Below are 19,687 nucleotides of genomic sequence, written 5' to 3' on the forward strand. Positions count from 1 at the left end.
TGGCTGCGTCTAGCTGCAGGGAGGCTGGAATGGTACCCAGATGCAGTGTTTTGGTTTTTTGTTTTGTTTTGTTTTGGCTGTTGCTGTTTGATTGTTTGAAGCTCTAGTGCAGGGGCATCATCATAGCTCACAGCAACCTCAAACTCCTGGGCTCAAGCCATCCTCCCGCCTCAGCCTCCCGAGTGGCTGGGGCTACAGGCTCACTTCACTGCACCCGACTCCAAATGCAGTTCTGTTACAGCAGAAGGACAGATTTTGAGAGGCAGCTGCCACTCCCGATTTCTTGCTCAATTTCCTTTGCTCCTTAATCCATCCAAGTCTTCCCTACTAGGGCTAGGCCCTTCTCTGTAGGGACCCTTCAATCCCAGATCTTCCAGGCTGGGTGTCCTCAGGAAAGTGACTCAGCCTCTCTGAGCCTCAGTGTCTTCATCTGTCAAGAGGGCTGGGGGTGCAGCCTACACAAGCACCTGGCTCGAAGCTCCCAGCCTCTGAGGTAAGGTTCAGGCTAGAACTTGGGGCCTGGGGGGGCCCCAGAAAGCCCAGTTCCTCTGGCGTGGGCAGGAAGTGTTTCTCATACCCAGAGTCAAGCAGGGCGGAGGCCTGGGGGCGCTCCGAAACCGGCAGTGGCTCCATCTCCTCCACTTCCAGGATGGGCAAGTCCCCAATGGGTTGGGCTTGGGGCACCTCCTGGGAAGAGATGAGGTTAAAATCGTGCCCCCGTCCCCACCCCACCCCCTGTAACCCACTCCCCACAGTCCCAGGATCCCCCAACCCCCAGAGGGCTCCCGCAAGCCACTCTTTTGCTTACCTCCATGTGCGGCTGGCCAGAATTGCTGTAGGCAGGATCAGGAACCTTCTCCCAGATCCAGCGGGGCAGCACCTTGTGCCACAGGTGGCGGCACCTGGCGAGCAGGTAAGAGTCAAGGCAGGGAAGCCAGGGGGCCAGACACCCATGCCCAGGTTGCAGGGTCTATAAACATTCCAGAGCCCCGAGGCCTCCCGTCAACCCTGCTGGAAGCTCAGCTGATGCCTGGCTGCCCTCCCCACCTGGGCAAAGACCCACAGATGTGACGGCCTCACCTTCCGGGGGTGGCTAGGCCGAGGCCACAACCCATCAGAAGCAAGCCCCAAAGGAACAGGACACCTGGCAGAACTTTCCATCTCAGCGTGTTATCTGGTGGGGCAGGGAGGAGAGAACTTGTGGCTACCAGGGAGAGGGGGCAGGTAGGACTCATGGATGGGAGGGGCTGGGGTGAGGGATGCTGATAAATGGGCGGGGCTTAGACATGGGCGTGGCTGAGGTGGGGAAATCTTGGAGTCGGGGTGAGGCTGGTGAATAGAACCGCGCTCTTTCAAGTTCGGGGATGGTGTGAAACTGTCCGAGACACACATTGCCTGACAATACACAGCACCATTTAGCAGAATCAAAATGCCCCCGAGCATAGTCAATAATTGTCCCCAGGGACCATGTACTTTCAGTTTCCTGAAAGCCAAGTTTCCCCTCCCATCAAAACCACAAAATCATCAACATCATCATCATTATGCCCCCAGCCAACAGAGCAAGACCCTGTCTCTAAAATAATGATAATAATTCTCCCCCCAAGTCAAAAGGTTGTCCACCCACTAATGCCATAGTAATGATGCCACACACCACCCCTTCCCAGAGGAGCAGACCCCCTCCCTACCTGGTAGGTGAAGCCAGAGGCTGGGACCAGGTGGGCCCTGCCCTGCGATGGTGGATGCCATCACCCACAGCTCACAGGGACCCCAGTGAAGGTCAGGCAGGGTGACATTCCAGGTGCTGCCACTCACTGAAAGACACAACCCAAGAAGTAGAGGAGGTGGTGAAGTCCTACTTCAGGGCCTTTGCACATGCTCTTCCCACTGTCTGCAACACTGTCCCCTAGATAATCCACACGGCTCCCTCCCTGTGTCTTTTAGGTCTTTGCTCAAATATCACCTCCTCGGTGAGGCCTTCCCTGACCACCCTCCCCTGTTTAAAATTGCACCCCCTCCACCACCCACCTTCCCTGCTTCATTCTCTACTCAGCACTTAGCACCAGCTAACAAACTACTTAGATATTATTTAGTTTGTCTATGCCTGTGGGTCCCCCATCAGAAAATCAGTTCCACAGGGGCCATATTCCCCACACCTGCATCAATGCCTGGTACCCAGTAAGCACTCAAAAGTGATATGTGTTTGGCCGGGCGAGGTGGCTCACACCTGTAATCCTAGCACTCTAGGAGGCCGAGGCAGGTGGATCGCTCGAGGTCAGGAGTTCGAGACCAGCCTGAGCAAGAGTGAGATCCCCGTCTCTACTAAAAATAGAAAGAAATTATCTGGCCAACTAAAATATATATAGGGAAAAAAAAATTAGCCGGGCATGGTGGCGCATGCCTGTAGTCCCAGCTACTCGGGAGGCTGAGGCAGGAGGATCGCTTAAGCCCAGGAGTTTGAGGTTGCTGTGAGCTAGGCTGACGCCACGGCACTCACTCTAGCCCGGGCAACAAAACGAGACTCTGTCTCAATAAAAAAAAAAAAAAAAAAAAGTGATATGTGTTTGAATGAATAAAAGAATGAACGAACATCTCACCTCCACTGAACTGGTGAAGGGAGGATCACCCCAATCATGGGGAAGATGGTCAGACCTCTCAGAATTATTTTTATTTCCTTTTTTATCCCAGTCCTTTGTCCTTTATTTGTTAAAAAAATTTTTTTGTTGATACATAATAGATGTACATATTTTGGGGGTACATGTGATAATTTAATACATTCATATAATTTGTAAAGATCAAATCAGTATAATTGGGTTATCTATCACCTTAAATATTTATCTTTTTTTTTATACTGGAAACATTTGAATTATTCTCTTCTAGTCATTTTGAAATATACAGTAGATTATTGTAAACTCTAGTCATCCTACTGATCTATCAGACACTAGGTCTTATTCTTTCTTTATTTTTTTAATGAATTAAATTTTTTTTTTTTTTTGAGACAGGGTCTCACTCTGTGGCCCAGGCTGGAGTGCAGTGGTGTTGTCATAGCTCACTCCAGCCTCCAACTCCTGAGCTCAAGCGATCCTCCTCCCTCAGCCTGCTGAGTAGCTGGGACTACAGACATGTGCCACCATGCCTGGCTAATTTTTTGTAGATATGGGGTCTTGCTATGTTGCCCAGGCTGGTCTTGAACTCTTGGCCTCAAGGGATCCTCCTGCCTTGGCTTCCCAGAGTGCTAGGATTACAGGCGTAAGCCACCACGCCTGGCCTCTTTATTTGTTTTTTAACCAAAAGAGGAAGTTACTTTTTGGTTTTAGGATTATAAAAGAACACATATCAAGATATACAGATGTAGAAAGGTGTATAAGTCAAATAAATGATCAGGTGAAGAAAAGCAAGTTGTAAAACACCAGCCGTAAGATTTATGGGTCAAACTATAGCCAATAGCATGGTCTACTTTTAAAAATATTTTAATGTATTATATATATAATTTTTCAGGGTGGAATCATGGCAAGGTAATTATGTTAAAAATAGTCGTTGGCCAGGCTTGGTCGCTCATGCCTATAATACCACCTCTTTGGGAGGCCAAGACAGAAGGATTGCTTGAGCCAAGAGTTTAAGACCAACCTGGGCAAAATAGCAAGACCCCATCTCCACAAAAAAATAGAAAAATTTAGCCGGGCGTGGTGGTGGCACCTGTAGTCCCAGCTACTCGGGTGGCTGAGGCAGGAGGATCTCTTAAGCCCAGGAGTTGGAGGCTGGAGTGAGCTCTGATGATATCACTGCACTCCAGCCTGCGCGACAGAGTGAGACTATCTAAAAAAAAACAAAAGGAAAATACATGCATGGAAAATTCTGGAAGCTGCATTGTCAGTATTGATTAGACTGCTGACCTTCTCGGTGACATGTTTATTTAATGAGTTAGTTTTTGTAACAAGCACAGATAACTTTTGTCATCAGGCAACAAAAGAGTAATAAAAGTTATATTTTTAAAAAGGAATTTGTGCTCCAAACAAAAATTTGGCCTATATCCAAGGATATGAAAAAGAAAAATGACACGGAGTCCTACAACCCCTGTTGACATTGAGGGGAAACTTCTTTTCGTATTTGTGCCTTTGTTTTGCTCAATTACGGCCTTTGTTTTACCACAAGGGAACCACGCCACGGATTTTGTGATCCTTTTATCTTTTTCATTTAATAAAATAGGACAGGCATCTTTCAATGTCAATAAATATAGATCGGAGTCTTTATTTTTAATGGCCAGATGAGAGTCCATTACATTGATAGCCTAGAGGGAATTGATGACGTCCTGTGTGGTCCCAGGGGTGGGGAGGGCGCCAAAGGGGCCCAGGTGGGGACAAGGGGTAGCAGCTGGGAGGACCCAGGCCCCGGCTGGGAAGCTCACCATTCATGCAGACGGCGGGCCTGGTTCCACTCTGTGCACACAAGGTATAGTGGGTGAGGTGGCCCCGGAGCTGGTGCCTTGGGACCTCTCCCCACGCTATGGCAGGGGTCCCTGGGGGCGCATCTTGGAGTCGCCAAAGCGCTGGCCCCGCTACGGGCGCTGCAGAGAAAGCCATTGATTATTGAGTCAAAGTCTGCGAGGGGCCCAGGCCCGCCCCCACCCTCCAGCCACACCTGTTACCTAGTTCCTCTTTGAACCCCCAGACTGGGGGCGCAGGGGCCAAGCCCCACGCAGAAACTGCGGTCACCGTGATTCGATAGGGGACCCCTGCTTCGAAATCCCCTGGGTGGCAGAGACACAAAGACCAGTTAGAGGTGGCTTCCCTCCCCTCCACTCATTTTCTACTGGGTAGGAGTCTTCAATTGGGTCCGTCCCCAGGGCACCCGGAGATAAGGATTTGAGTGTAAGTCCTTTATCTGGGAGATAACCCCAGAAAACACCAACAGGGCAGCAGGGAAGCAAGACAGGGTTGAAGTTCCCGCTGCGGACAACTGAGGCTCAGTCCCGCTGGGGCCCTCCGGGGGCGGCAGAGAGCACGCACGGGCAAGTCTCCGGGCCATCCCACACCGGGTCCGGGACAGGGTGCGGGACAGGGTGCGGGGCTGCGGGGTGGAGAGGGAGCTGGGGTATTTATCCACCAACCCTCAGGGCACCTAACTCCCCAGGGCTTCCAGCTTGCTGCTCAAGCAGCCGCGGTGCCTCAGTGACCAGAAAAAGGCCTCGGGCCGGGACATGCAGGAAGTGTGGACTCTGGGGTGGTCAAACGCGGAGATGTGAGTGGGCACGCACAGCACCCCCCGCGGGTAGGTGAGACTTCCTTGAGGTCCCTCCTCTAAACCCCCTGCTTCTGCATAGCCTTCCCCAACTGGGAATTTTCCAGAATTGGGGCTCCTTTTCTTTTGCTCCTACGCACTTGCGGGCTGTGAGATTCTGACTTCAACTTCTCACCCAACACCTTCACCGCTTTTCCAAGTCCTTCATACCACGGGTAGACTCCCCAGTACCAGGCCCCAGGCCGGAACTCTTTGCTGAACCCCAGACCCAAGTAGGCAACAGTCCCGGCATGTCACCGCATGGCTGCCCACAGATAAGCATCTCAGGGGCAACATATCCAGAGGGTCCCCAGCCAGAACGTGTCAGCTTCTCCCCGACCTTGGTCCAGACCCATCATTTATTTTGCTCTTGGACCACAGCAGGTGCCTCCTCCTGGGTCCCCTGGCTGCCACTTTTGCCCTGCCTCCACAGTCTATTCCCCCCATAGCAGCCAGAGGGTGCCTGTGAACACATGAGTCAGCTCTGCCTCTCCTCTGCTCAAGAACCCTCCATGGCTCCCACCTCACTCAGATTAAAAGTCAGAATCCTCCCTGTGGCCCTCAAGGCCCTGAACAGCTTGCCCTGTCCTCTCCCTGCCTTCACCTCCTCCTCCTCTCTCCTTCAAACACTCTGCCCCAGGCACACTGGCCTCCTCACTGTCCCTGTAGCACACATTCTTGTCTCAGGAATGACTATGGGGTTCAAATCCTGGCTTTTCCACCTACTTGCTGTGTGGCCTTGGGCAAGTTGCTGAACCACTCTGGGCCTGTTTCTTCATCTGTCAATTGAGCACGACAGTAATAGAAACCTACTTTTTAGGCTGTTTGAATGATTTGGTGCTCATGGTACGTGCCGTCACCTGCTGTTATTGTGTGCCAGTGCCTAACACAGGACCTGGCATATAGTAGGTGGTCAGCTAATATTTCTTGTGTGAATTAATGATACTTTTATTATAAAACTCTCTCTGCAAGTTCACCCATCAGTCTGCTCTCCTTTAACAACTGGGATGGGAACCCAGGTGTCCCCGGGGCTCACCTGGTAACACAGCACTGAGGTTCCCAGGGGGGAGCCGGATCCAGCTGAATTCCTCCAGGGGATCCCCGTCCCGAGCCCAGTCTACCACGTGCTCCTGTGGCTCCCCAGTCCCCTGTTGCCAGGTCACCAGCATCTCTGTGCCCCCAGCAATGCCGCTGACCTCCACACCACGGGGGCCAGAGCCCGGAGCTGGAGGATAAAGAGGAGGATACTTAGGTGCCCACTTGGGAGGTTGCTTCCTGCCCTTCCAGGGCACTGGGGTGAGGAAATTCACAGTCTCTTACCCAAGCAGACCAAAGAAAGGTTGGTGAGAGGGTCCCAGCTTGCAGCGTTGACGGCAGACACCCTGGCCCACTCTGCCCAGGTGGGGATGGAGAGGTTGCAGCAGGGGATGACACCTTTCGCACTCACCTCCTGCTCTTCAGCCCCAAACCAGACTCTGTAGCTCACCTGCACACAGGGCCCCGGGGCCTGAGGGATGAGGGGAGGAAGGGGTTAATAGCTTCCATTTATCAAGCACATACCATGTGTCTCAGTGAGGTCACCTGATAAACCAGTCAGTGGAGTCTTTTTGCTGGCTCCATTGCACAGATGACAAAACTGAGTCTCAGAAGAGCTTGGTGGTGGAGATGGGATTCAGATAGGGTTCCAGGGCCAGGACTAGGGTGAGGAGGGGGAGACAACACACCTTGGGTGCAAAATTCAAAAGAGGGGAATACTAAAAACCCAGTCACCGAGATAATTAATATTTTAATGTAGTAATTAAAGAAATCAGAGTGAATGCAAACATCCATGACAAACCAAATAGCAAAATTTTGTTTTGAAACAGGGTCTCTCTCTGTCAACCCGGCCAGAGTGCAGTGGCATCATCATAGCTCACAGTAACTTCAAACTCCTGGGCTCAACTAATCCTCCTGCCTCAGCCTTCAGAGTAGCTGGGACTACAGGCATGCGCCACCATGCCTGGCTAATTTTTTAATTTTTTTGTAGAGATGGGGTCTTGCTGTGTTGCCCAGACTGGTCTCAAACTCCTGGCTTCAAGTGATTCTCCCACCTCCCTCCCAAAGTGCTAGCATTACAGGCATGAACCAAAAATATCAAAATTTTAAATACAGGATCCAATTCTGCACTTGTGTGACCCTGTCCCACTTATCTAAGCCTAATTCTAGTGTGAATTAATGATACTTTAATTATAAACACTCTCTCCTGCAAGTTCACTCAGCAGCCTGGGTTCCAATCAAACTGTATTTACAAAAACAGGCATCTGGTCCTTGAACTCTAGTTTGCTGATTTGATTTTTTAAAAATATTGCATTAAAATATTATTTATCTTGAATAGTGAGTTTTTTGGCACCCCCTTAAATTGTGTGCCTGAGTTCCTAATCCACCTCCTGTACAGTTCTTAGGGAATTCAAAATCCCCTTTGTTATACAGAGGAGTGGTTATGTGTAGTGAAAGAGGCCAGTACCCTCCAAGGGGCTTCGAGAAAATTTGTGGGAATTTTTGGTGGCCTCAATGATTGGTATTTGAAGAGCAGGAGCCAGGGATGCTACCCTGCCCCAGAAACAAGAAATTGTTCTATATCCTTTGTGACTTTTCAATGTCGTTACTGGAAACTCGTTGTGTGGATGAAAAACCTATCTAATCATCTTAACTTATTCCAGAGCCAGACTCCTTTTTATGTATAAATACAAATACTTTTTGGAACCTGGTTTTAATATTCACTGGATTTTCAAATATCCTGAACATATGAGGACTTTCTAGGCAGTTTTGTTATCAATTCCCAGTCCAATCTGTGTTTGATTATGGAATATTTCAATGTCCCTTGCATCACCTCACCCCTTTGAAGTCCCTGGAAACTGGCTCTGTGGCCTGACATGTGGATGATTTTGGTAAATATTCTGTGTGTGTATGCGTGTTCTAGTGCTTCCTATGTAAGGTTAAATTTGTTAACCACATGTTCAAATCTTCTAGATCTTCACTTGTTTTCCATGTGCTTGTTATAAAATTACTGAGAAGGCTGTGTTAAAATCTCCCACAATAGTTATGGATTCATATATTTCTCCTGTAGTTCTCTAAATGTTTGCTTTATGTATTGTGAGGCTATGTTATTAGGTACATATAAGTTTAGTATTCGTATCATCCTGGTGAACTGAATTTTTCGCCATTATGTAGTTACCTTATTTCCTCTTTATTTTCCACTTAATGTTACAATTAGAACATGCTCTTTTTTTCCCAACATATGTGTACCTTGGTTATATTATCTACGTGTTTCATTTCAGTGTAATAAAGGCGTGTTACAAAGTATGTGTTATAAGGTGGAGGCATCAGTGCTCAGAATTACTGTTTAAAAGCCAATGAATGTCTGGGTATGATGACTCACACCTGTAATCCCAGCACTTTGTGGGGCAGAGGGAGGAGGATCACTTGAGGCCAGGAGTTTGAGACCAGCCTGGGCAACATAGTGAGACCCCATCTCTACAAAAAATAAAAAACATTAGCCAGGTGAGGTGGCACACACATGTAGTCATAGCTACTCAGGAGGCTGAGGCAGGAAGATCGCTTGAGCCCAGGAGTTCCAGGTCGCAGTGAGCTACGATCACGCCACTGCACTCTAGCTGGGCTGACAGACTGAGACCCTGCCCCTAAAAAAATAGTTTTGTTTTTTTTTTTAAAAAAAAGCAGTGAATCTCAGCTCTGCCATTTACCAGCTGTGTGGTTTGGGATAACCAATCTAAGTCTCCTTTTTCTCATCTGTAAAGTTAGTTAATATAAGTAAGTGTGGAGACTAGGACCTGTCAGTGTTATGTATGATCGAAACTAATGATATTAGATTGTGTGGCCCAAGAAGGTACAGGCCCTATCATTTTGCTCCTTGCCGTATTTACTGAGCGCCCGAGTGCAGCCATGCCTGGCACGTAGTAGCTACTCAACAGATTGGAATCCATGAGGACTTACTGCAACCTCATCTGCCCTTGATACTAGCATTCAAGCTCTTAGCACACTGTGTTATATTTGGGGGAGCTGAGCGCCAATCTTGCATCCAGACTTTTGTATCTTTTGCCCCACCCCCTGGCATAGTACACCCGTCCTCATGTCTCTGATTTCTCAGAAGTAGCTAACATTGAAGATATACAACTATTATACACCCAGAATAATTAAAAATTAAAAAAAAAAAAAGTAGCTGACATCGCTGGAGGCTTGCTCCATGCCGAACACTCTGCTAGGACCTCTCTGAGCAGCCCCTCCTCGAATCTAAAGCAACCTCAAGAGGGCAACACAGTTGTCTTTTTGGTGCCATTGTTATTTAGGGGTTTCCTGACACATGCAGAGCAACCATAGCTGGTCCCCACGGCTCACCTTCCAAAGAAGCAAGCGTTCCCGTCCGCCACGTGTCCCGCACAGGTTCCCAGATACCCACACATCTTTCGGAGCTGGCAAGGAAGAGGAAAGCGGGGTGGGGGGTGGGGGGGAAGGAGAGGGATGTGATTGGCCAGACTTCCAGGAGGGGCGGGGCAAAATTGGGCACAGGCTCAGCTATGCTCACCAGAGGGCGGTGTCTGGAAGGACAGAACGGGGCTCCACTCGCCCCACAAATCCTCTTCGTTCTCCATTCGACAGCGGCCATGCACCTCGTAGGCAGTGGCTAGCTCCAAATCCTGGACCTCAATGGGGGCCAGGGGGATGGTCTTCAGTTCTGATTCCAGCTGGAGGGACAGGGGAAAGTGATGGGGTCAGGGCCTGAGTTGAGGGTACTTGAACTCATGTATCCACAGAGTGAGCAATTGTCACTCAGGGCTTCCCTAGGACTGAGGGGGAGCAGTTCCAGAACACGGACCTTTCAGTCTTAAAATTGGCACAGTCTCAGGCAATCAGAGACAAATTGGTCACTCTATGTGCCAGATAGAGCAGGAGGTGGTAAATTCCATTAGTATCTCCGTTTTACAGCTGAGTAAACTGAGGCCCAGAGAGGGGAGGTGACTTGCTCAAGATCACAGAGCTGGAAGTGCTGGGACTGAGATTCATACCCCGGCAGTGAGATTCCAAAGTCTGCATCTCAGCATTGCTCTGAATTGCATGAACAATTACAATGACAGTAACTCTGTTTTTAGGGTGGTGTTTTGCAAAGGCTGCAAGCAAGGCAGGTGGTTACCCTCAATATCTATTCTCTTCCTCTTCCTTTGTTAATAGAACCTGGACACCTTAGTTGGGAAGATGGCTGGCAAGAATGAAGACTACATTTCCCAGTGTTTCCTTGTGATCAGGTGAGACCATGTGACTAGGCTCTTGGCTAATGAAGTATAATACGAGAGGAAATGATATATGCAACTTCCCATTGTGCCCTTAAGTGTTGGACTCCTTCTGGGGTCCCCTGGTTCTGGATTTGTCTTCCAATTTCCTGCTGTGTATCCTTGGGAAAGTTGCTCAACTTCTCTGAGGTTGAGCTTTCCCAACTATAAAATGGAGACTTGTTTTTGTTTTAGAGACAGGGTCTTGCTCTGCTGCCCAGGCTGGAGTGCAGTGGTGTCATGATAGCTCACTGCAGGCTCAAACTTCTGGGCTCAAGTGATCCTCCCGCCTCAGCCCCCCAAGTAGCTGGGATTACAGACATGAGCCACCACGCCCAGCTAATAGATAATTTGGGGAGGAAAATTTTAACAATAGGCACCATGCAGACAGACTCCAGGGGCAGGCTTGGAACGAGCCCTGGGCTGGTCTCTGATTTGAGGATGATGTCCCAAGCAGGGTTAAGGGAAGAGGGTCCCTGACACTCACCAGGGTCCAGGTCACCTCCAGGCATCTTCGGTAGTAGAATTGGCAGATCAGGACTTTATGGGATGGCCACATGGGTGGGGCCCACTGGACAGTGGCCTCCAGGGGGTCATCCTCTGAAAAGTCCACGTCAGGGCCCAGCTGGGGGGCGTTTGGCTTCACTGGGGAAGGGAAGACCGGGGTGCAGTGAGCCGGACCCCCCAGGAGCACCCACCCCATACATAGCGCCCCACCTTCCCTCCACATTACTTCGGGTTTCCAGGTTCACGAAGACAGGAGGCCAAAGAGGCTGGCCTGCCTTGGTCCCCCAGACAAGGAGTTTGTCAAACATGGTGAGCTGTTCCCGAGGAATAGCCACCCAGCTCTGTCCAGCAGGCACTGCCACAGTCTGAGTTTTGTTGGAATGGCTGCAAAGAGAGAGGCGAGGATGAGACAGGTGTACACTGAGCTGGGCCCAGAGCTACGGGATGACAACCCCTCGTACCGACAGAGTGGCTGTAGCCTGCTCTGCTTGGGTTCAAATCCCAGCTCTGTTGCTTCAGAGCTGTGTGACCTTGAGCAAGTGACTTAACTTCTCTGTGCCTCAATTTCTCATCTACAAAACGAGGGCAATAAAAGTACCTGCTGAAAGGGCTGAATAGGGGAGGGGAAATATTAGATAATAAATGGAATGTGTTTAGAACAATATCAGGTGCACACACGTTATGTGAGCATCAGTTATTATGTTTACTGAACACCTACTATATATACAGGCACAGTAACATCCATGCAACTATTCAGTCAGCTAATATATATGGCATGAGGCCCTGTTCTAGAAGCTGGGGGTTGCAGTAGGACCAAAACAGACAAGAACTCACCCTCTGGAGGTGGTGTTCCAGTGGGGGAGACAGGTGACAAACACATAAATATATCCTTGAGGCCAGGTCAGGTGGCATAAGAGGGGGATGTGATGAAGGGGGTGGGGAGGGATGGTGCTATTTTAGGGATGGTGTCAGAAAAGTTCTCTTCATTGAAGAGACATTTGGGCTGGGCATGGTGGCTCACGCCTGTAATCATAGCACTTTGGGAGGCCGAGGCAGGAGGACCACTTGAGCCCAGGAAGTCCAAGACCAGACTAGGCGACATAGAGAGACCCTGTCTCTATTTCTCTATTTTTTTTTTTTTAAAAAGGGCCCAGCACAGTGCCTCATTCCTGTAATCCTAGCACTCTGGGAGGCTGAGGCAGGAGGATCACTTGAGGCCAAGAGTTCAAGACCAGCCTGAGCAACATAATGAGACCCTGTCTCTACAAAAAAATAAGAAAAGGCCGGGCGCGGTGGCTCACGCCTGTAATCCTAGCACTCTGGGAGGCCGAGGTGGGCGGATCGTTTGAGCTCAGGAGTTCGAGACCAGCCTGAGCAAGAGCGAGACCCCACCTCTACTAAAAATAGAAAGAAATTATATGGACAGCTAAAAATATATATAGAAAAAATTAGCCGGGCATGGTGGTGCATGCCTGTAGTCCCAGCTACTCGGGAGGCTGAGACAGGAGGATCGCTTGAGCTCAGGAGTTTGAGGTTGCTGTGAGCTAGGCTGACGCCACGGCACTCACTCTAGCCTGGGCAACAGAGTGAGACTCTGTCTCAAAAAAATAAATAAATAAATAAGAAAAATTAGCCAGTTGTTGGGAGGCTGAGGCAAGAGGATCGCTTCAGCCCAGGAGTTCAAGGCTGCAGTGAGCTATGATCATAGCACTGAACTCTAGCTTGGGTGACAGAGCAAGACCCTGGCTCTAAAAAAAATAAATAAATAAAAATTAAAAAAACAAACAAACCAAAAGACCAAGTGTTGGTGAGGATGTGGAGAAATTGTTGGTGGGAATGTAAAATGGTGTAGCCACTGTGGAAATGCAAATTAAAGTCAAAACGAGCTAGGGTCTCACATCTGTTGTAATAGAACGACTTTTACCAAAAACACAAAAGGCAAGTGTAGTGTTGGCAAGGGATGTGGAGAAAAGGTAACCCTCGTACACTGTTGATGGGAATGTAAATTAGCACAGCCATTATGGAAAACAGTGGGAAGTTTCCTCAAAAAACTAAAAATAGAACTACCGTATGATCCAGCAATCCCATTTCTGGGTATTTATCCAAAAGATTTTAAATCAGTTTGTGGAAGAGAAGTCTGTACCCCGAAGTTTATCTAAGCACTATTCACAACAGCCAGGTTATGAAATCTACCTAAATTCCTTCAAGAGATGGATGGATTAAAAAAATACGGGGCCAGTCACCGTGGCTCACACCTGTAATCCCAGCACTTTGGGAGGCCGAGGTGGGAGGATCGCTTGAGGCCAGGAGTTCAAGATGAGCCTGGGCAACATGTCGAGACCCACCCCCCATCTCTATAAAAAAATAGAAAAATTAGCTGGGCAGGGTGGTGTCTGACTGTAAGTCCCAGCTACTCAGGAGGCTGAGGCGGGAGGATGGCTTGAGCCCAGAAGTTCAAGGTTACAGATCTGTGATAACAGCACCACTGCACTCCAGCCCAAGCAGACCCTGTCTCTTAAAAACACAACAAAAATAAAAGTGGTATATACACACAATGGAATACTATTCAGCCTGAAACAGAAAGGAAACCCTGTCATTTGTGACAACATGGATGGAATTGGGGAACATTATGCAAAATGAAATAAGTCAGGTACAGAAAGACAGATACCGCATATTCTCACGCATGTGCGGAATCTAAAACATCTCAACTCATAGAGGCAGAGAGTTGGAGGAAGATGATGCTCAAAGGGTATAAACCCTCAGTTAGACAGAGGAATGTGGTTTTTCTTTTTTGAGTTCTGCACAGTGTGGTGAATATAGTTAATAATAGAGTATTGTACATTTCAAAATTGCCAAGAAAGTACATTTCAAATGTCCTCACCACAAAAAGTGTGAAGTATTTGACCCGATGGGATGTTAACTAGCTTGATTTAGTTATTCTACATTGTATTCGTAAATTGTAACATCACTTTGTACCCTATACATGCATGCAATTATCAATTGACAATGAAAAAAGGTTAAACATAGAATTACCATACGGCCCAGCAGTTCCACTTTTGGATATATACAGCAAGGAACTGAAAGGCAGGGACTTGAACAAAACACTTGCACACACATGTTCATAGCAGCACTGTTCACTACAGCCAAAAGGTGGAAATAACCGGATGTCCATCAACAGGTGAATGAATGGATCACAAATCGTGGTGTATACATACGATAGAACACTATTGGTAGTAAAATGGAATGAAGTTCTGATCCAAGCTACGACGTGGATGAACCCTGAACATTATGCTCAGTGAAAGAAGCCAGACCCAAAAGGCCACGCATTGTGTGATTTCATTTATACAAAATGTTCAGAATAGGGAAATCTATAGAGACAGAAAATAGATCAGTGGGGGGGGGGGGGGCGAGGAGGGAATGGGGCGTGGCTGCTAATTGGTAGAGGGTTTCTTTTGGGATGATGACAATGTTTTGGAACCAGATAGAGGGGATGGTTGCACAATACTGCAAATGTGCTAAATAACACTGAATTGTATATTTTATTTTATTTTGAAACAGAGTCTTGCTCTGTTGCCCTGGGTAGAGCACAGTGCTGTCAGCCTAGCTCACAGCAACCTCAAACTCCTGGGCTGAGCAATCCTCCTGCCTCAGCCTCCCAAGTAGCTGGGACTACAGGTGCAGGCCACCATGCCTGGCTAATTTTTTCTATTTTTAGTAGAGACAGGGTCTCGCTCTTGCTCAGCCTGGTCGTGAACTCCTGAGCTCAAGGGATCCTCTGGCCTCAGCCTCCCAGAGTGTTGGGATTACAGGTGCAGCCACCACCCTGGCCCTAGAATTGTATACTTTAAGTGGTTAATTTTATGTTATGTGAGTTGTACTTCATTAATAAAAAGAAGGAGGGGGGACCCTCTCTGACTCCCCCACCCTGCACCAATTAAAACTCGGCCCCCTGCTGGAGACGGATGGTAATGACGATGGCACCACGTGAATGTACTTAATGCCACTGAACTTAGACTTAAAAATGGTTAAGATCATAAATTTTATGTGTGTTTTAACTACCAGTAAGGAAAAAAAAAAAACCAGCATGCCTATGCCACGTTCCTATCTTTTGTTGACCTTTTTATTGTCTTCTCTCAGTGTAATTTGAAATTATGAGTTTTCAGGTATGATTCATTATAAAGGAACATAGGTCTCTCCCTTGAGCGAAGGCCAGGCTTTCAGTCTATCTCTTTCACTACAGCAGCCCCAGAACCAGATTGAATGAGCTTTTCATATGCTCAGAGAGGTTAAGCTACTTGCCTAAGGTCACACAGCAATTTTTTTAAAAAAAAGCCTCACCTTATTAAGCATTTTATCTTTGCCAAGCTCCTAACTCTTTGAATCCTCAGAGTCAACCCTGGGAGGCAGATTCCATTATTATTGCCATTTTGAGACTTTTTTTTTTTTTTTTGAGACAGAGTCTTGCTCTGTTGCTCAGGCTAGAGTGCAGCGGTGTCATCATAGCTCACTGCAACTTCGAACTCCTGGACTCAAGCGATCCTCCCTCCTCAGCCTCCCAAAGTGCTAGGATTACAGACGTGAGCCACCCCACCCGACCTATTGCCATTTTATTAGGGGACGAAACAGAGGCTCAGAGAGGGAAAGTGACTAACTCAGGATCCCACAGCATGGAAATGAAGGAACCTAGAATTAAAGAGCTTGAGAGTGGATCTTTTCAACCAGAGCAGTCTAGGACCTGAGCGGCCATCTCCAAGGCCTCAGTTTCCCCAATCCATGTCACTGTACTCACTACTTCTGGCTCTGGAGGTGCAGCGTGGAGGGGGCTCCCAGGGCCCCCAGAGGCTCCCACGAGCAGTTCAAGTTGCCCAAGGGTCCGACTCCATGGCATTGCAGTGGCCCCCGGTTGCCTGGAGGGGGAGGCAGAGGGGCTCAGGGAAGGGGGTCCAATCCCCCCACGCCGCCTGCACACCCCAGAACCTGAATTTGCCAGCACTTCTGACAATTGCGGAGGGCATTCCGGGGTCCCTTAGGCAAATGCGCGGCAGGAAGGGGGCCCTGGGCACCCCTACCCCGGCTTTGGGCAAAACTCCTCCCCTCCCTCTGCCAGCCACATCCTGTTAACCACCCAAGAGCGCCCATCCCTCCACCCTAGCGCTCTGCTTCCCACCCCGCTGCCAGCCACATGCCAACTGCTTTCGTCGCCAGGGTCCCTGCCCCGGGAGGCACAGAATGGCGTCTGGCCACCCCCCCGCCATGCGCTCCGCAAACCTGGGGTTCACCCTGGAGGATCTGCGCCTTGGGGTGAGCTCAGCGGCAGAGTGCCCGGCACGATCTCCCTCCAGAACTCACCCTGGGGACGTGTCCCGTGGAACAGCGCGAACAACAGAGGCGATAGCAGCAGCAGCCGCAGCCTGGGCAGCGGCCGCGGCCAGAAGGGGGCGACGCGGGCCCCCCTCATGGCGCCCCCCGCACCCGCCGGTCCCGCCCAGCCCTGGCGGCTCTGTGCGCGGCCGCGCGGCTCCGCTCGGCTCCTCCTCTGGGTCCCGCGCCGGGGGCGGCGACAACGGGAAGCCGAGCCACCCCTGCAGGCCGCCTCCGCACCTTGCGCGCGGGTCCCCGCCCCTTCCCCTCCCCCCCTCCCCCCCCCCCCCGAGACGGAAAGTCCCCGGGGGCGGCGGAGCCGGCGGGGCTGGGGAGGGGGAGTGAGGAGGCGGCCTGGGGCATGTGGCGGGGTGGGGGTCAGGGTGGCTCCCAGGGCGACGCCGAGCTCCCCTCAATCCTGTCCCACCCCCGACCCCTCCAACAACGACACACACTCGCACTCTGCCAAGTCGTTTGGAACTTTATTACAGGGGTTGGGGGAGGTTCTCACGCGCCCACCGCGCCTCCCATCCCAGCTGATCAAAGGAAGCCAGAGGACCTGCCACCGCCCCTGGGCCACAGCCTTAGAGCTCTGGCGGGGGATTGGAGGAAACCAGGCTGGGAGGCAGGGAAAAGGAAGTGAGCAAAGGATGGACTGAGACGGGGGCGTTAATTTGGGCTGCCCAGGGACAAGGTCATACTTTGGGGTCTCAGTGTGGCCCATTTGGGTAGAATAGGGACACAGATGTAACAGGGGACTGGGGAGGCCAGGCAGAGACATGGTTTGGGCTGGGGAGAGGTCAGGAGTCAGGGTCAGGGCCTTCCGGTTTGGCCAGGTAGGGGACACAGCTTGCTCAGGACACAGGGTCAGGACAGGCTGGTGGAAAGTCAGCATTGGAAGCGGGTGGGGGGACTGTGCCCAAGCCCACAGCGCCTGGCCTCTGCGACTTGCAGATGAATGAATGTGTGAGGGCGGGAAGACAGGTGCCCAGCCAGACATCAGCTGAGTGGATGGCGGGTCTGAGACGTTGGTCCTGGTGGGCACAGTTGCCCAGCCCGGGAACTAGCAGAGGCTGCTGATTTCACTCTTGCTGCACCCCCACTTGCAGCAGTTGCTGGAAAGGCCAGCCAGGACATCCCGGCTGCCCCGAAGAGCCCCTGGAGTTTCCTGCCAGCTGGGTCGGCCCCCGTAAAAGGCCTGGGGGGACTTGGTCAGGGCCAGCCACTCGCTAGAGCCCACAGTCTCATCCAGCTCGCCTGCTAGGCTGTCCGTGTTGGCTTCTGCACCTGGGAAGGCATCCCCTGTAAAAAAAAGAACAGAGTTAGTACTGAGGGCTCAGATTCTGCCACACCCAGTTTCCTGGCTCCTGACTGGCTCTGCTACTCCTCTGTTTTGTGATAAAGCCTCGTGGTCCAAAGTTTTGATTTCACTCCATCTGGATTAAAATTTTGGCTCTGTCACCAGCTTTAATGGGCAGATGACTCAACCTTACTGACCTTGACTTTCCTCTTTTGTCATTTATTTTCCCTTACTCTTTATTTATTGAGGACCTGGTGGTTAAGAGCCTGTATTTGGGAGATGGGCTGAGTACAAATCTAGTCTCTCCAAACTATAATTATGAGCAACTGAATTTACCTCTCTGAGCCTCAGTTTCCTTGTCTGCAAAGTCTGGAAAATAATAACTCCTACCTTCTCAAGTTTTATAAGGAATAGAGGAGTTAATACTCATAAAAAACTTAGAACAATGTCTGGCTCATTATAAGCATGCAAAATAGCACTGATCCTTTATCAAGCACTTACTGTGTGCCAGACACTATTTTATGTGCTTTAGCAGATTAACTTCTTTATTCAGCTCAATGACAACCACATGAAGTGGGTCCTGTTATTATCACACCCATTTTCCAGTAGAGACCACTGAGGCATGAGTTGGTAGAGAACTTGCACAAGAATACACAGCTATTAATTATAGAGCTTCTATTTGAACACAGGCAGGGTGTCTTCTGGGTCCACCCTCATGTCCACCCATCTTCCTCCTCCTTAGTCTCCTTGTCATGAACATCTGTTCTTTGGCCAGGCCCCCTGCCCCTCAGCTAGGTCTCCTGTCCCCCCAACCCTCCCCTTTGAGCCTGGACTGAGCCCCCTGCCCTGCTTAGACTGTGCCCTTAGCTGTTTTGACTTAATGATACCACTTAACACAGACAAGATTCCAGGACTGTGCTTCCTGTTCAAAAATAAAGATGGTCAGAGAGGCGAAGCAACTTACTGGGCAGGGGTCACCCACGAGGTGGCAAAATCCGGGCTGTGTATGCACCAAACCCCTCACATTACCTGCCGGAAAGAGCTGGAAAGCACGCCAGTCCTCGTGAAGGGTGCCCTCCTTGGAGCTGGGCAAGCAGCAGCTTTGCATAGCACAGGGCTTAGCACATAGTAGGTGCTCAGGAAACAGTACACTGTTCTCTGACTTCTAGCCCCTGTGGATGGCCCTTTCCCCACTCCCATCCCAGCTCTGCAGTCCTGCTAACGCCTGAGCCCTCAGCGTGGCTTCAAGGCTGGGCAGGCGTCACCTGCTGGATGTGGTAGGGCAGAGACCCCACTCCTCCAGCTGCTCTTCTCATTTCTGTCCTTGGGTCCTTGGTCCCGTCCAGTGATCTGTTCCCTCCCACAACACCAGCTCAGCAGCCTTACCCATAGCGTCGTGGGCCAGGACGTCCGATCGCCTCCACCGGGAGCCCCCGCAGGTGAAGATGACTGCTCGGATGAATTCACGGCCGCAAAGCTTCACTCCGTAGGGTGCTGCCCGGGCCTGGGCCCCCAGCCAGAGCTCCCCAGCCAGCACCCACACCACCAGCAGCAGAGGCAGTGTGCATTTGGCCATGCTGGACAGGGTCACCTCGCACACGACAGTGGCTCGGTGTCTCTGCTGCCTCCCGGCCTCCCCATTTATACATTGTGGCTCCCCGCACCCTGCCTGAAGGAAGCCGAGTGACCTCCTTATCTCCCCCAGCAGAGGGGAGGTGGTCATGCCCCCCCCTCCCAACCTGACCTTTCCCGTTTCCCCATTGAAGCGATAACCTTTCATCAGGGACACGGTGACGTGGTCCAGCTAACTGTCATCTGTGACAAGGCCTTGATTCTGCAGAAACCAGAAATGATGCTCCCACCAGGCAGGGAGGGAGGACAAAGCTAGAGCCCTATAGGGCCAGGATCCTGGACCTCTTCT

At 50.4% G+C, this 19,687-nt stretch overlaps 2 protein-coding genes across 2 annotated transcripts; both read right to left on the minus strand.

Moving 5' to 3' along the window:
* Positions 1-435: 435 nt before the first annotated feature.
* IL27RA (interleukin 27 receptor subunit alpha) lies at positions 436-16,563 on the minus strand. Its single transcript, XM_069494835.1, is given in 15 exon segments — positions 436-530; positions 532-687; positions 809-902; positions 1,081-1,174; positions 1,686-1,811; positions 4,403-4,561; positions 4,643-4,744; positions 6,311-6,499; positions 6,595-6,781; positions 9,670-9,743; positions 9,857-10,016; positions 11,086-11,243; positions 11,332-11,489; positions 15,895-16,012; positions 16,455-16,563. Coding segments are annotated over 15 exon segments (1,914 nt in total). The 3' UTR covers positions 436-500.
* A 966-nt stretch (positions 16,564-17,529) lies between these two features.
* On the minus strand, positions 17,530-19,415 carry RLN3 (relaxin 3). Its single transcript, XM_069494849.1, has 2 exons — positions 19,153-19,415; positions 17,530-17,768 (listed from the first exon to the last, which is right to left on the minus strand). The coding sequence occupies exons 1-2, from the start codon at positions 19,340-19,342 to the stop codon at positions 17,530-17,532; spliced, it is 429 nt and encodes a 142-aa protein (XP_069350950.1). The 5' UTR covers positions 19,343-19,415.
* Between the last annotated feature and the right edge of the window lie 272 nt (positions 19,416-19,687).

This window comes from Eulemur rufifrons, chromosome 2 (genome assembly GCF_041146395.1).
Source record: "Eulemur rufifrons isolate Redbay chromosome 2, OSU_ERuf_1, whole genome shotgun sequence".
NCBI lineage: Eukaryota > Metazoa > Chordata > Mammalia > Primates > Lemuridae > Eulemur > Eulemur rufifrons.